This window comes from Tauraco erythrolophus, unplaced genomic scaffold (genome assembly GCF_009769465.1).
Source record: "Tauraco erythrolophus isolate bTauEry1 unplaced genomic scaffold, bTauEry1.pri scaffold_48_arrow_ctg1, whole genome shotgun sequence".
Lineage (NCBI taxonomy): Eukaryota > Metazoa > Chordata > Aves > Musophagiformes > Musophagidae > Tauraco > Tauraco erythrolophus.
Window position 1 is genome coordinate 342,705 of NW_028238617.1, and position 11,487 is coordinate 354,191.

The 11,487-nt window shown below is 50.6% G+C and overlaps 1 protein-coding gene across 3 annotated transcripts; it reads left to right on the top strand.

The window, feature by feature from the left end:
- The first annotated feature begins 251 nt into the window (after window positions 1-251).
- On the top strand, window positions 252-6,977 carry LOC104380782 (keratin, type II cytoskeletal 4-like). Of its 3 annotated transcripts, none has more exons than XM_086630772.1 (10): window positions 252-645; window positions 706-857; window positions 2,059-2,273; window positions 3,395-3,455; window positions 3,751-3,846; window positions 4,653-4,817; window positions 5,259-5,384; window positions 5,803-6,023; window positions 6,439-6,467; window positions 6,583-6,977. In XM_086630772.1, the coding sequence occupies exons 1-10, from the start codon at window positions 252-254 to the stop codon at window positions 6,975-6,977; spliced, it is 1,854 nt and encodes a 617-aa protein (XP_086486898.1). The 3 variants fall into 3 exon arrangements, with proteins under 3 accessions (XP_086486898.1, XP_086486899.1, XP_009986659.2); XM_086630773.1 differs by having other exon boundaries at window positions 252-623; window positions 690-857; XM_009988357.2 differs by having other exon boundaries at window positions 252-857.
- Window positions 6,978-11,487: the final 4,510 nt, after the last annotated feature.

Consider the following 11,487-nt stretch of genomic DNA (forward strand, 5'->3'; position numbering starts at 1 on the left):
CCACATTATTTCATATGAGATAGAAGTGTTTGCTGTGGGTTTAAAATGTTGGAAGCCATTCCTTGCTGCCAGGCAGACCAAACCCAGTGGCTAAATTAAATTTTTGCATCTCAGGCACCTCCTGAAAAGTATATAAGGAGAAGGGCTCTGCCTCAGAGAAGCTAAAGGAGATCTCCTTCTTTCACTCCCTGCTCCTCTCTTGCTCCTCTGCTTCGCCGTTACCGCTTCACCGCCCGTCTCCCGCAGCCACCATGAGTCGACAGTGCTACACCTCCAGCTCTCTCCTGGGAAGACGGGGCTTTTCCTCGGCGTCCGCCGTCTGCGGCCTCGGCAGGGGCAACAGCAGCTCAGCCTCTGTCTGCCAGACAGTGGGACGGAGATGTGGAATCGGTGGCTTCAGCAGCCGGAGCGTCTGCGACCTGGGGAGAGGGCAAAGGATTTCCTTCGGCGGGAGCTGCCGCAGCGGGGTCTACGGCGGCGTTGGACGTTGTGGCGTGGCTTACGGCGGAGGCCGCTTTGGCGTGGGCACGGTCGTGGGGTTTGGTAACTGCGGAAGCTACGGGGGCCTGGGCAGCTACAGAGGTCTTGGGGATGGCGTGGCTATTGGAGGCTACGGCGGTGGCATCGGCGGTGGCATCAGTGGTGGCATCGGCGGTGGCATCGGCGGTGGCATCGGTGGTGGCATCAACGTCGGCCTCGCTGGAGGTAGATCTGAAGGAATTCGGGGCGTCAGCATCCACCCAGAGCTCCTCAAGCCCCTCTGCGTGGGGGTCGACCCCGAGGAGTGCCAAGTGCGGACCCATGAGAAAGAGCAGATCAAGAACCTCAACAACCAGTTTGCCTGCTTCATCGACAAGGTGAGACCCTGCTTCCCTCCGCAGGCTGTTTGCCTCCTGTCTCTAAGCTCTGGTGGATGGATTGTCTCTAGAGAGACAGTAGCTATTCCTTCTGGCACCCTGATATTGTAAATGTTTCTGATAGACCATGGTGGTCCTGACCTGGAGACTGTTTGGATTTAAGCCTTGCACCAAGGCAACTGCACCAGTATTTTCCCTTTCGATGGTCACCAATCTGATAAATAGCTAAATCAGGAGTGGCTCCAGGGATACAGTAAGTGAAAATCTGTGAGAGAAAGGATGGAGCCACAGAAATGTAAAAAGGCAAACTAGGAAGTTTTGTTACAAACGTGTAACCTGACAGTGCTATCACATCTCTGTAAACTCTGAAGGACTGTCGCATTTTCAAAACAGTTTGCGTGCTTCGTCAAAGAGCTGTAGAAAGACGTCCAGCTAAAATGAGATGAACAATGTCAACTTCTCTGTCCCTCCACTCTGTGAATGGAAGGATCTGGTGATTTCCTAAGCAGATGCAATTTATTGTTGTTTTCTCTGCTAAGCCTAAGGGTTTTCACTACCGTTTAGAGATGTGTTATAGGAAATCATTTTTCAAATGCCAGAGAAACCTTTGCTCTGTCCGATCTTGATTTTCCTTGCGAGTTATTCTGCAGCTGGAAAAACCAAACCCACGTAAGAGGAGCAACTCCGCTTCCTCCCATTTGAAAAATGACTTATTCATGATCCATAAAGGTTCTCAAGTACTAGAGAGCTCTTTGATCTAGAAGTGAAAGGCACGATAAACATCCGTGGTTAGAGCTTAAATCAGATACATGCAAATGAGATCCTAGACAGAGCTCTTAGTGCCGCGAAAGACTCATCGCTGTGCTCAGCCCATCAGGGGTGGCAGCGGATCCTCCGTCAGCTGGTTCTCACGGGGGAAGAGGTGCTGTTTGGCTGAACTGAGCTTTGGCCAAACAGATGATCGGCCTCAATGCAGAGCAAACGCACCAACATTGTTCGGTCTCTGATATGAGTCCTGGGTGGGACCAGGTTGAGCTCAGAGAAGATGCTGATCTCACTCAGGCTGTGGAGAAATCAGCACTTGACCTTTCGCATTTCTGGTTTTATTTTTACTTTTTCCTTTCGGAAGTGGAGGAACCCAAAATGCCTTTGCCCAGGACAAGAGGGGGTTGCGTGACTCTTGCATCTTTTGCTTCCCCAGGTCCGGCTGCTGGAGCAGCAGAACAAGGTGCTGACCACCAAGTGGGAGCTGCTGCAGCAGTACGTCCTGCCAGCTTCCAGGAGAAACCTGGAGCCTGTTTTCGAGAACTTCATCTGCAACCTGAGGAAGCAGCTGGAGTGTGTGCTGGGGGAGCGAGAGAGGCTGGAAAACGAGGAGCGGTGCCTCAGGGACCTGGTTCAAGAGTACAAGTGCAAGTAAGTAGTACTGCAGACCCGGGTGCTTGCTGGCCTGAGCAGTGTTTCTGAGCGTGAAACCACTGCAATTGCACCGGACAGGTCCAAAAACTGGGGCAGAGGGAGGGGAGCAGGGCAGGGCACACCAGCACTGCGCTGGTTTCCTGTACTGGGGTCCTGTTGCACCTCAGGTTCAGGTGATGGACTGGACGAGCTCTTCAACCACAGTGTTTCCTCAGGGAGAAGGACAGAGAACCACTTTTCCTCTCCCTAATGCTCCTGCACACCACCGTGGTTTGCCATATCACACCTCCCACGTCATCTGTGTTTGTGGCTCCCCCAGGTCTCGTGTCCCCGGTGCCATCCGTTCCCACAAAACCCTCAGCCTATTTGTCTTCATCCCACGCTTTATTCACATCGTCTCCGTCAGAGTTCATTCTCTCTTCCCAGAGGGAATGTGGAAATTCTTTTTTTAACCGAAGCTGCAGATACTCCTTAACAGCTCTCGGTGCGCTCTGCTAAGCCATGAACCAGGACACTTGGTGGTTGGTGGTGTACAGCACAGGATAAAAGGGTAGTCCTTTCTCCAGAAATCTTACAGTCAAGCATCTCAGATGTTTTTTTCTCACTGAGCCACCACTAAGGAGGTCAGACTCTTCTTGTGAAAGTTCTCCTAGGTCTCAATTACTTGGTCATTACACACCAGCTTTCCTTCCCATTGCACCTGGGAGTTTCAAAGATTGCTCAAGCTCCTGACCTCCCCTGGGGCATTTTGGCCACGCTCTCCTCATAAACACTCAGAGCAGAGTCCTGGACACTTCAGAAGAACATCACAAGAAGCAGCAGGGCTGGAAGAAGCAATCCAAGCCTTCAGTTTTTTGCATTTCTAGCAGTTTGGCCTGATTTACTGCCATCTCACTCCAGCCACCAATAGTGCTGGCGTGGACTACTAAAAACTGCTGAACAAAGCCCAGTGGGGAAGAAAGAAATGGCAACAAAGCAAAAATCAAAAAGGAGGTACAAAGCGAATAGGGAGAGGCTCTGATTTTAATCACGCTTCCCATGTTCTGCACTGACCACTTGGGTGGCGGGGATGGGACCCCTGGGGCTCAGCATCCCACCCCTCTTCCTTCCTCCTGCAGATATGAAGATGAGATCAACAAGCGCACGGCTGCAGAGAACGAGTTTGTGGTCCTCAAGAAGGTGAGTCATGCAAGGGGTGAGACAGAGTGGCAGGCAAGCAGGCAAAACCTGGGTGTGGGGCCAGGGAGAGAAATGGGGAGCCCCAAAACCATGACCCTCACCGGGGAGCCCCAAATAGAGGCAACCCAAGGAACCTGGAGAACCCCCATCAGGTTGTAAGCACACACTATGCAAACCCAGATAGTCTTAAGGGCTGGAAATGGTGAGATTTCCTCCAAACGTAGCTGAAAACTTGGGCTTTGCCACAGTCCTTGTTTCTTGACCTCTTTTCACTGAATACATGGTGTCTCTCCAGGATGTGGACTGTCTCTACCTGACCAAGGAGGAGCTGGAGGTGAGAGTGGGGCTCCTGCGGCAGCAGCTGGAGTTCCTGAAGTGCATCTACGCCGAGGTAAGAACTCCCGGCTCCCACCTGCTGCCCTGGGGACAGTGCTCCACCCGCTGCTCCCTGAGCCCTCACACCACAACTAAATGCAAGGAAAGGTGCCTTTTCTGAAAATCCTACAATTGCACCCCAAAAATCTTTCTTTATATGTATTTGATTACAACACACACGCACACTTTGGGAAGGCAAAGTTGCCTCCTGTATTTCTGGCTGCAAAGGGAGGGATCCTTTGCATGAAAAAGTCCCTCAATTTCTCATCCAAACCAGCCCTGGGCACCTCTGAAACATCTCACTCTTCAAAATCCAAGTATTTGTAGCACTTCATGATTTTTAGCTACATTACTCAAAAAACTTTGATGGAGGCAACACTTTTATCTAAAACGCAGCAAGTTCTTAATGGAACACTCAAGGACACTTGTATTTGCACCTTTTCCAGCCAAAGACCTCCCAGCAGTCTGTAGGCAACGGGGCCCAAAGCACTCACCCCTGAGGGATCCACAGCCCACAAAATTGCTGATGCAGCTGGAAAGGCCGAGTTGCAACGAAACGAGTTGCTGCACCAGGATTCCCCACCCTTCCTTAGGGAGCTGCATGCAGCAATCCCATATTGTGCCACCACAACAGGTCCCAGCTGCCAGCTCTTGCTGGAAACCGGTTGTCCACCTGGAGAACCCCATGATTTAGTCAGGTGTTAACAGGAGAACCTCCCCCAACCCTGCACCTTCTCTCCAGACCCCACTTTGCCAGGGGTACCTCCATGCCTGGCTTGGGCTGGTTAAGAGAAGGGGACTGATGTGCCCTGGATCTTGCAGGAGAGAGCTCAGCTGGATTGCCAGCTGTGTGACACGTCCGTCATCGTGCAAATGGACAACAGCCGGGACCTGGACATGGAGGGCATCATCAAGAGTGTTGAGTGCTGCTATGAGGAGATTGCCCAGAAAAGCAAGGCTGAAGTGGAAGCTTTCTACCAAACCAGAGTGAGTATTCACACCACCAGCACAGATGGAAATTAAATCCCCTGGCCAACAAAACCTTGAGGACCATTTCTGGCCTCCATGATGGAACTTAAATCCACCCCACAGTGTACATGCACTGTAGTTTGCCAAAGAAAGTTGTGCCGAAAATAACCCCAAACAACCCTTAATACTGTGTTTTAAGAATTTTCTGTAAAAACAGAGCACAACAGATCACAGTGTTGTGTCAGAGAGGTCTCCTCCATGCACACCCCTCAGGAACACCATCCCCTTCCCAAAGGGCAAATGCTCAGGACCTGCTTGTGACTGTCGCCTTGTCTGGGCTGAGGTCATGTCTGGGTGCTTCCCCGGGAGCACCGACATCAGTGCGGTCCTGCAAAGTCACCACCTCCCCTGGAAGGGGCAATTTGGGCATGTTAACGTCATCCTTTTCCCGCACAACAGCTGGAGGAGCTCCACAGCAGCAGGGGCAAGTTCTGCGATGACCTGCGGAACAACCAGAGCGAGATCGCTGAGCTGAACCGGATGATCCAGAAGCTGCAGTGCGAGTCAGACAACGTGAAGAAACAGGTAAGACGAAGGGGTGAATGCTGCGCGGGCAGTGGGGCACGCAGCTTCTCCAGCAAAGGGCTTTGTCCTCCCCACCTCCCACCCTGCTTTGCTGTGAGAACCCCTCCACCCCAGCCCAAGCCTGTATTTATAGCTTCTCATCTGCTGTTGATACAGACAGAGGCAGGTTTGCTTCTCACTTAGCAAATGAGCAGAAGCCAGGTGGTTTTGCTACAACAGTGCTGTATGTTTCCTCCTGGGGTGCAGCCAACAGGTCCCCCCCCCTTCATCCCACATAGCTTGGCCATCACGTGTGCCCAGCTCAGATCTAGGCTCTCTGGAAGTTCCCACCTGAGACAGAACTAAGCACATGAGCAGCCCTGTGGAGATGCCTCTTAATATCACAACTGACCACCCTCTTGCCCGTTACTGCCCGCAGATCGCAGCTCTGCAGACAGCCATCTGCGATGCTGAGCAGAGGGGTGACTGTGCCCTCAAAGATGCCCGGCAGAAGCTGATCGACCTGCAGACTGCGCTGCAGCAAGCCAAGGACAAGATGGCATGCTTGCTGAGAGACTACCAGGAGCTGCTGAACGTCAAGCTGGCCCTGGACATTGAGATTGCCACTTACAGGACGCTGCTGGAAGGAGAAGAGAGCAGGTAGGAGCACCCCCGGCTGCACCTTGTAGTGACAGAGGGCAAAACCCAACAGGAGGAGAGGCAGTGAGAAATGCTGGGTGAAGGCAGCTCCCCATGGGTGCAGAGAGGAGCATTGCTCCTGTTCCCTCCTCATCCTCCCAAGGCAGGTGGATTGCAGTGCACCGAGCACGTTGCAGTCCCATCCCTTGCTTGCGGTACAGAGGATGGGATATTAAGACATCTGTGGGGTTTGGGGATCCAACCCCGCAGTGCCTCGGTGGGCAATCTGGACCAGCACCTCACACTTGGGTGCACAGAAAAGCCGAAGTATCTGCAGGTTCCTAAGGAGGCAATGGCTGGGCAGCACCTCTGTTTGCTTGTGTATTTGGGGAATGTTTCCATAAATACGTCTTTGAAACACTTCTTTTCTTAACAGGATATGTACCGGCAACCCTGTGAGCGTAGGTAAGCTAATGAAGAATTCCCTTAATTTCCTTACAAGCCTTTTAAGCTTTCAAGTTTCCTTCTGAGCTGGGTTTTAGCGGCTCTGGCAGTGACCCAGCTTGTTCTTCTCCCACAGCTGTGGTCAGCGGCGGCGGCACCGTCGGGGAGTGCCGATCCCTATCTGGAATCGGAGGCAAATGCGCCGTCAAGACAGCAGGTCCCGGCGTGGGGTTAGGGGTGGTCTCCTCCTTCGGCGTCAGCGGTGCCGGCTTTAGCACCCGGAGCGTGGATTGCCTCCCCAGGGTGGGGGGCGGATTCGGGGCGAGGAGCGCAGTCAGCTGCGTGGGGAGAGAAGTCATCTCCGGCGCAGAGGGGGTGCAGTGCACCCCCGGCGTGGGCAACCTGGGCAACGTGGTGTGCGCCGGCGTGGAGCAGTGCAGCCCGGGAGCCGTCATCATTCCCGGGCCGGGGGTCTGCGGCGCCGGCAACAGGTACAGCACAGCTGTGCGCGTGGTCAGAACGACCCGGTAGAGACCGGAGGGTGACGACACATCACATTTTAAAATAATCAGCATTTCTGCAATAAAACAGTATTCCCCTTCCTTCTGACAGCTACAGGGATCACACAACCATGCGCTGCCCACGCAATTAGGCTAATCACTCTGCCAAAAACCCTTTGCATGATCAAAACCCACCTTCTCTTGCATGTCCTTCTTGGGGAAACCTTACCCCCGCGGTCTCAGCCGGGTGAGATTTTAATTTCAGAGAGTCCATACCTGTCTTCACACATCACCTGGGCTCTTAAATGAGTCTTCTCTGCGTGACCCCTTTTCAGCAGGGATATTTCTTTCCCTAACGCAGCTATTGCAAAAGGATGAAAAATTTGGTCATCCCAACTTCAGAAAGAGAAGCCACATTTTAATTGTCTGAGATGAAGCTGCAGCTATTATCCAAGTTCTTTAATGACACCGGAAAATCCAATTTTTCCTGTTTGAGAGAGGGTTTGTAATGCTCATGTAAATTGTTCCAAGTTGCTACACCAGGTTTGGTAGAGCAGATTTTAATTACACACCGACGAGCACCTTATGTTTCTGTAGTTAAATGCATGCGTTGTTTTTCCTGTGTGTGTACTACATAGACGGATTTAATGCTTTTAATGTGTAAGTGAACAGAGTTGATTACCCTTCGCTTACTCCAGACTTTCAGCTGTACCTTCAATAAACTACATGCATAATTCAGGCTTTGCTTCACCGGCTTTTATTTCCCTCCCTGATACTACAAAAGCACAGATATTTTCTCTAACATTAATCTCCAAATGGGTGGGGTTGGTGGCTCCTAAGAAGTGGAGTTTTAACAAAGGTTTTTTTGAGACTTTGCTCTCCTTCCTGATGCACTTTTGCATACCTTTATGTCATCCAGAGACGAGTGTGGCCACAGGGAAGTCTGGAAACACAGTGCAAACCAGGATATGTAACCGCTGGTGGGATGCGCAGCTCACTTGGGACCTCTCACACTGTCTGGGATCTCTGGAGGCAGAATAAAAAGGCAGCCAGGCCCTTCTTTAAAGAAATCAGTGAGAACCAGCTCAGGTAGTAACATGAAGAAAACAATCCTACACCCCACCCCTGAAACCCTCTCACAAGAGTGGGCTAATCTTAAAAGAAAGCAAGAGAAAAGCATACCTTTCCAAAATGCAGCACCAGGGCCTTTCTCCCTCCAACCCCACCTTAACACACACCAACTTACAGGAAGAGCAGAGTCTGCAGGATGTGCCTGGATGTCCCCCACCTGCATCCCCCGCAGGGAGGGGGAAACCTTCTCCCATCATTTTAGGAGACTGGGATTTAGGTGAGATCCAGTTGCCCTCTCCCTTTTCTCAGTGAGGGTCCCAGTTCCGAGGGGTGGTGACCCACTGAAAGGTCTCTATAACACGGCTGGGAAGGGCTTGCCACAGTGGCACTCATCACAGCTGGATGCACAGCTGGATGTCAGGCAAACCAGCTGGCCCTGCTGGCTTCTCCCCTCCCACGGCTCACCTGGGTGCAGCCAAAATCCCCAGAGACAGCTTCGCTCTGAATTGCCCTTTGGAGATCTCTGTCTCTCCTCACCCAGCCTGGAAGCAGCACAGGGTGTGAGCAGCTTAATTCACCCCATGAAGGGCGCACTGAGGACCGGGTGTTGTAATTTGTTCCCCCATGTCCCGTTCTGCTTCCGAGACTTCGCTGCTGACTCACGGCTTTCCTGCCCCAACCTCTCCATGGCTGGAGGATGAGTTCCACCATCCCGCCAGGCTCTGTCTGTCCACGCTGGCGTGATGGTGATGAACCCACCACTGGTTCCCACTGGCTGAGCATCTGCCTCTGCTTCTCTCCCAGCACAGAGGCTGTGCTGAGCATGGTGGGTTCTGGCTCCCCGTGTCTGCAGTGCTTTTCTGATGGAAAGCAAGATGGTTCATTGGATGTGATCAGCAGGTAGAAGATCACTGATTATTTTTTAATAAATTACATGCCTTAGCAATGCTGTCTTGGCTGGGGAGGTGGTGAAAGCCAAATGGATCAGCCCTTGCTGAGAAGGCAAAACTCACCCACCCAAAAAAGGATGTTTTTCGAAATGGTTATTTCATCTTTTCTGTCTCAATGTATAAGACTCAGACTTCGTCTCATTTGTATGTAAATAACAGGCAGAAACACCCAGACTAGAAGCTCCCAGTGCCCCAACAGCTCATAATTTATGTTGATCACCTCCCTGCAATACAATACCTGCACACCAAAAACCAGCCGGCTCCCCGGGGTACCAAAGCAGCCCAGCAGCTCTTGCATTTCTGGGAGAATACCTTTAATCATCCCTGCCCTTCTCAACCCCTGAGTATTGCAAAACCCATGTTTTCTGCTGCCTGCTTGAAAATATTCATGTAGATCAGGCTATTTCGAGGAGAAAAAAAAAAGCCAGGATCATGTTTTTGGGGGCAGTTTTGAGGTGAAATCCTGCTCGGTGGTCACTCTGGACTTGCCCCTTGGTAGATCGACAGAGTCTAGTAGAGTTGAACGACACTGACAGATGCAAAAAGCCATACGTGCCTCTGAGCATGGAGCCCACAAACCCCAGCTCCTCCGCACAATAAACCAGCCTGGTAAAGAAACGGCGCGTTTTTCACCCAACCTTTGTATCACTCGCACACCTTGTGGACAGTGGGCTGAAGGAAAAAGAGTGTGGGAGCCTAAAATGACAATTCCCTCTTTCTTGTTGGCAGCCCCACCTTTAATCCCATTATATTCATTCAGCTCTAATATCTGATCCGAACCCGTTTGTCAGCTTCAGGACAATCTGCCTTTACTGGGGTCAAGAAAGCATGAAGACAATCTCATTTTCCCGTCGCACCCGGGCTTTCAATTTTATGCAAATAATCAAGGCAATAGATGTTCATGAATTTCAAGTGACATCGCAGACAGATTCAGTCCAAGATTTTCCAACGAGAAGCAAGCCAACCTGTACCAACCGGGACTTTTTGCGCTGCAGTGAGAAATTCTATTCGAGTGACCCAGTCTGAACCAGCCTGGCAGCATTTCTCCAAGGATAATCAGATATTTGCTCTCCTGTATTTGGTAGAACACGAAGCACCTGCTTTATTTTTCTTCCAGAGATGCCAGTGGGATTTTTAGCTCATACTTAGTGGTTTTGTAGCACCATGTGCATGGGGCACATGAATGTATTTCGAAGGGCATGTAGAGTCCTGTCCTGCAAATGCATTTAAGCTCCAGTCATGCGGGCAGCACAGGCAATGCCACCAGGACAGCAACATGCTGGAAACGAACCGAGCTCTTGTTCGAAGAATGTGAAGAACAGAAAACTCTAAGCATTGCAATACAACAAAGATGCCAGAAAATGTCACCACACCCTATTGAGTTTGCTCTTTTCCCCAAGGACTCTAGGAAGTAAAATAAGGAGAATTTGTGGGAGTATTTTTCATGCTGGTTACATCTTTGCTTTTGGCAACATTTTGAATGGAAAGGTTCAAAACTCTTTAAAAGAAATCACAGCTGTATAGAGCTAGAAACTCAAGGCCGATTACATCTTAAAGTGAGCATGCAAATAATACAGCCCCACGAAGCCGGGCAAAGCGTTTTTCAGAAAATCTGCCTCTTTCATTGGAATGCTGTTTAGACCAAGATGAAAACGTATCGATCACATCATCGGTTGGCTGGAGACATTGAAACAGCAACATCTGAGTGAGACAGAATTGTCCTCTGGAGGTGCCAATGTCCCTAGAAAGGAAGTAGAGGAAACCTGCCACAGACTAAATACCTAATTCCAAATGGCCAAAATTTGAGGTGACATTTAAATATAGTGTCTCAGAGGAAAACCACAGATCAGGACCTCTTTGCAGTAGCCTGCTCAAGACGATGGTCTCTGCCTAACCAGTGCGAACAGGCAGACTGGACAAATTAAAGCCCTGAAAGAGACGTCAGGCTTCATGAGCATCACACCCGCACTCCGCCCTCAGGTGAAGCAGCCCTGTGAAATACTTTTGTTGAGATTTTAGCCATTTTATCCTCACTGCTTTTCGCTCAAGTTAATTCAGAGGACTCTCCACTAAGTTCTGTATTGATCTACTGCATCTTGTAAGTTTCATAGGGCTATCCGGGCAGCAATTTCTCTTTTTTCACCTTTTTTATTTCTTTTCTTTTGCTTCACAGCTAGGAAATAAAAAATACATCTCTGCAAGCGTGCAGAGGCTTTGCAATAGGGCTGAGCTCTACCTGCCAAAAATCAGGAAGTTAGATAACTCTTCTAGCTGAGCAGATTCACACCGGCTCCAATAGGTGTGATGGAGTGCAATCAGTGTTTAACAGGTTTCAATAAGACAGCTGGCTGCCTGGCACGTCAAAACCATGAAGGCACTAAATTGATCACTGGACTTCCATGCAACCAAGCCCAGATCCCCAGAGGGATAAAAAGGGCATCCCACACTCCCTTCCATCAGAGAGCTGCACTCTCTTGTTTGCTGCTTCTCGCCAGTGCTGGGCTCTTATCTCCTGCTGCC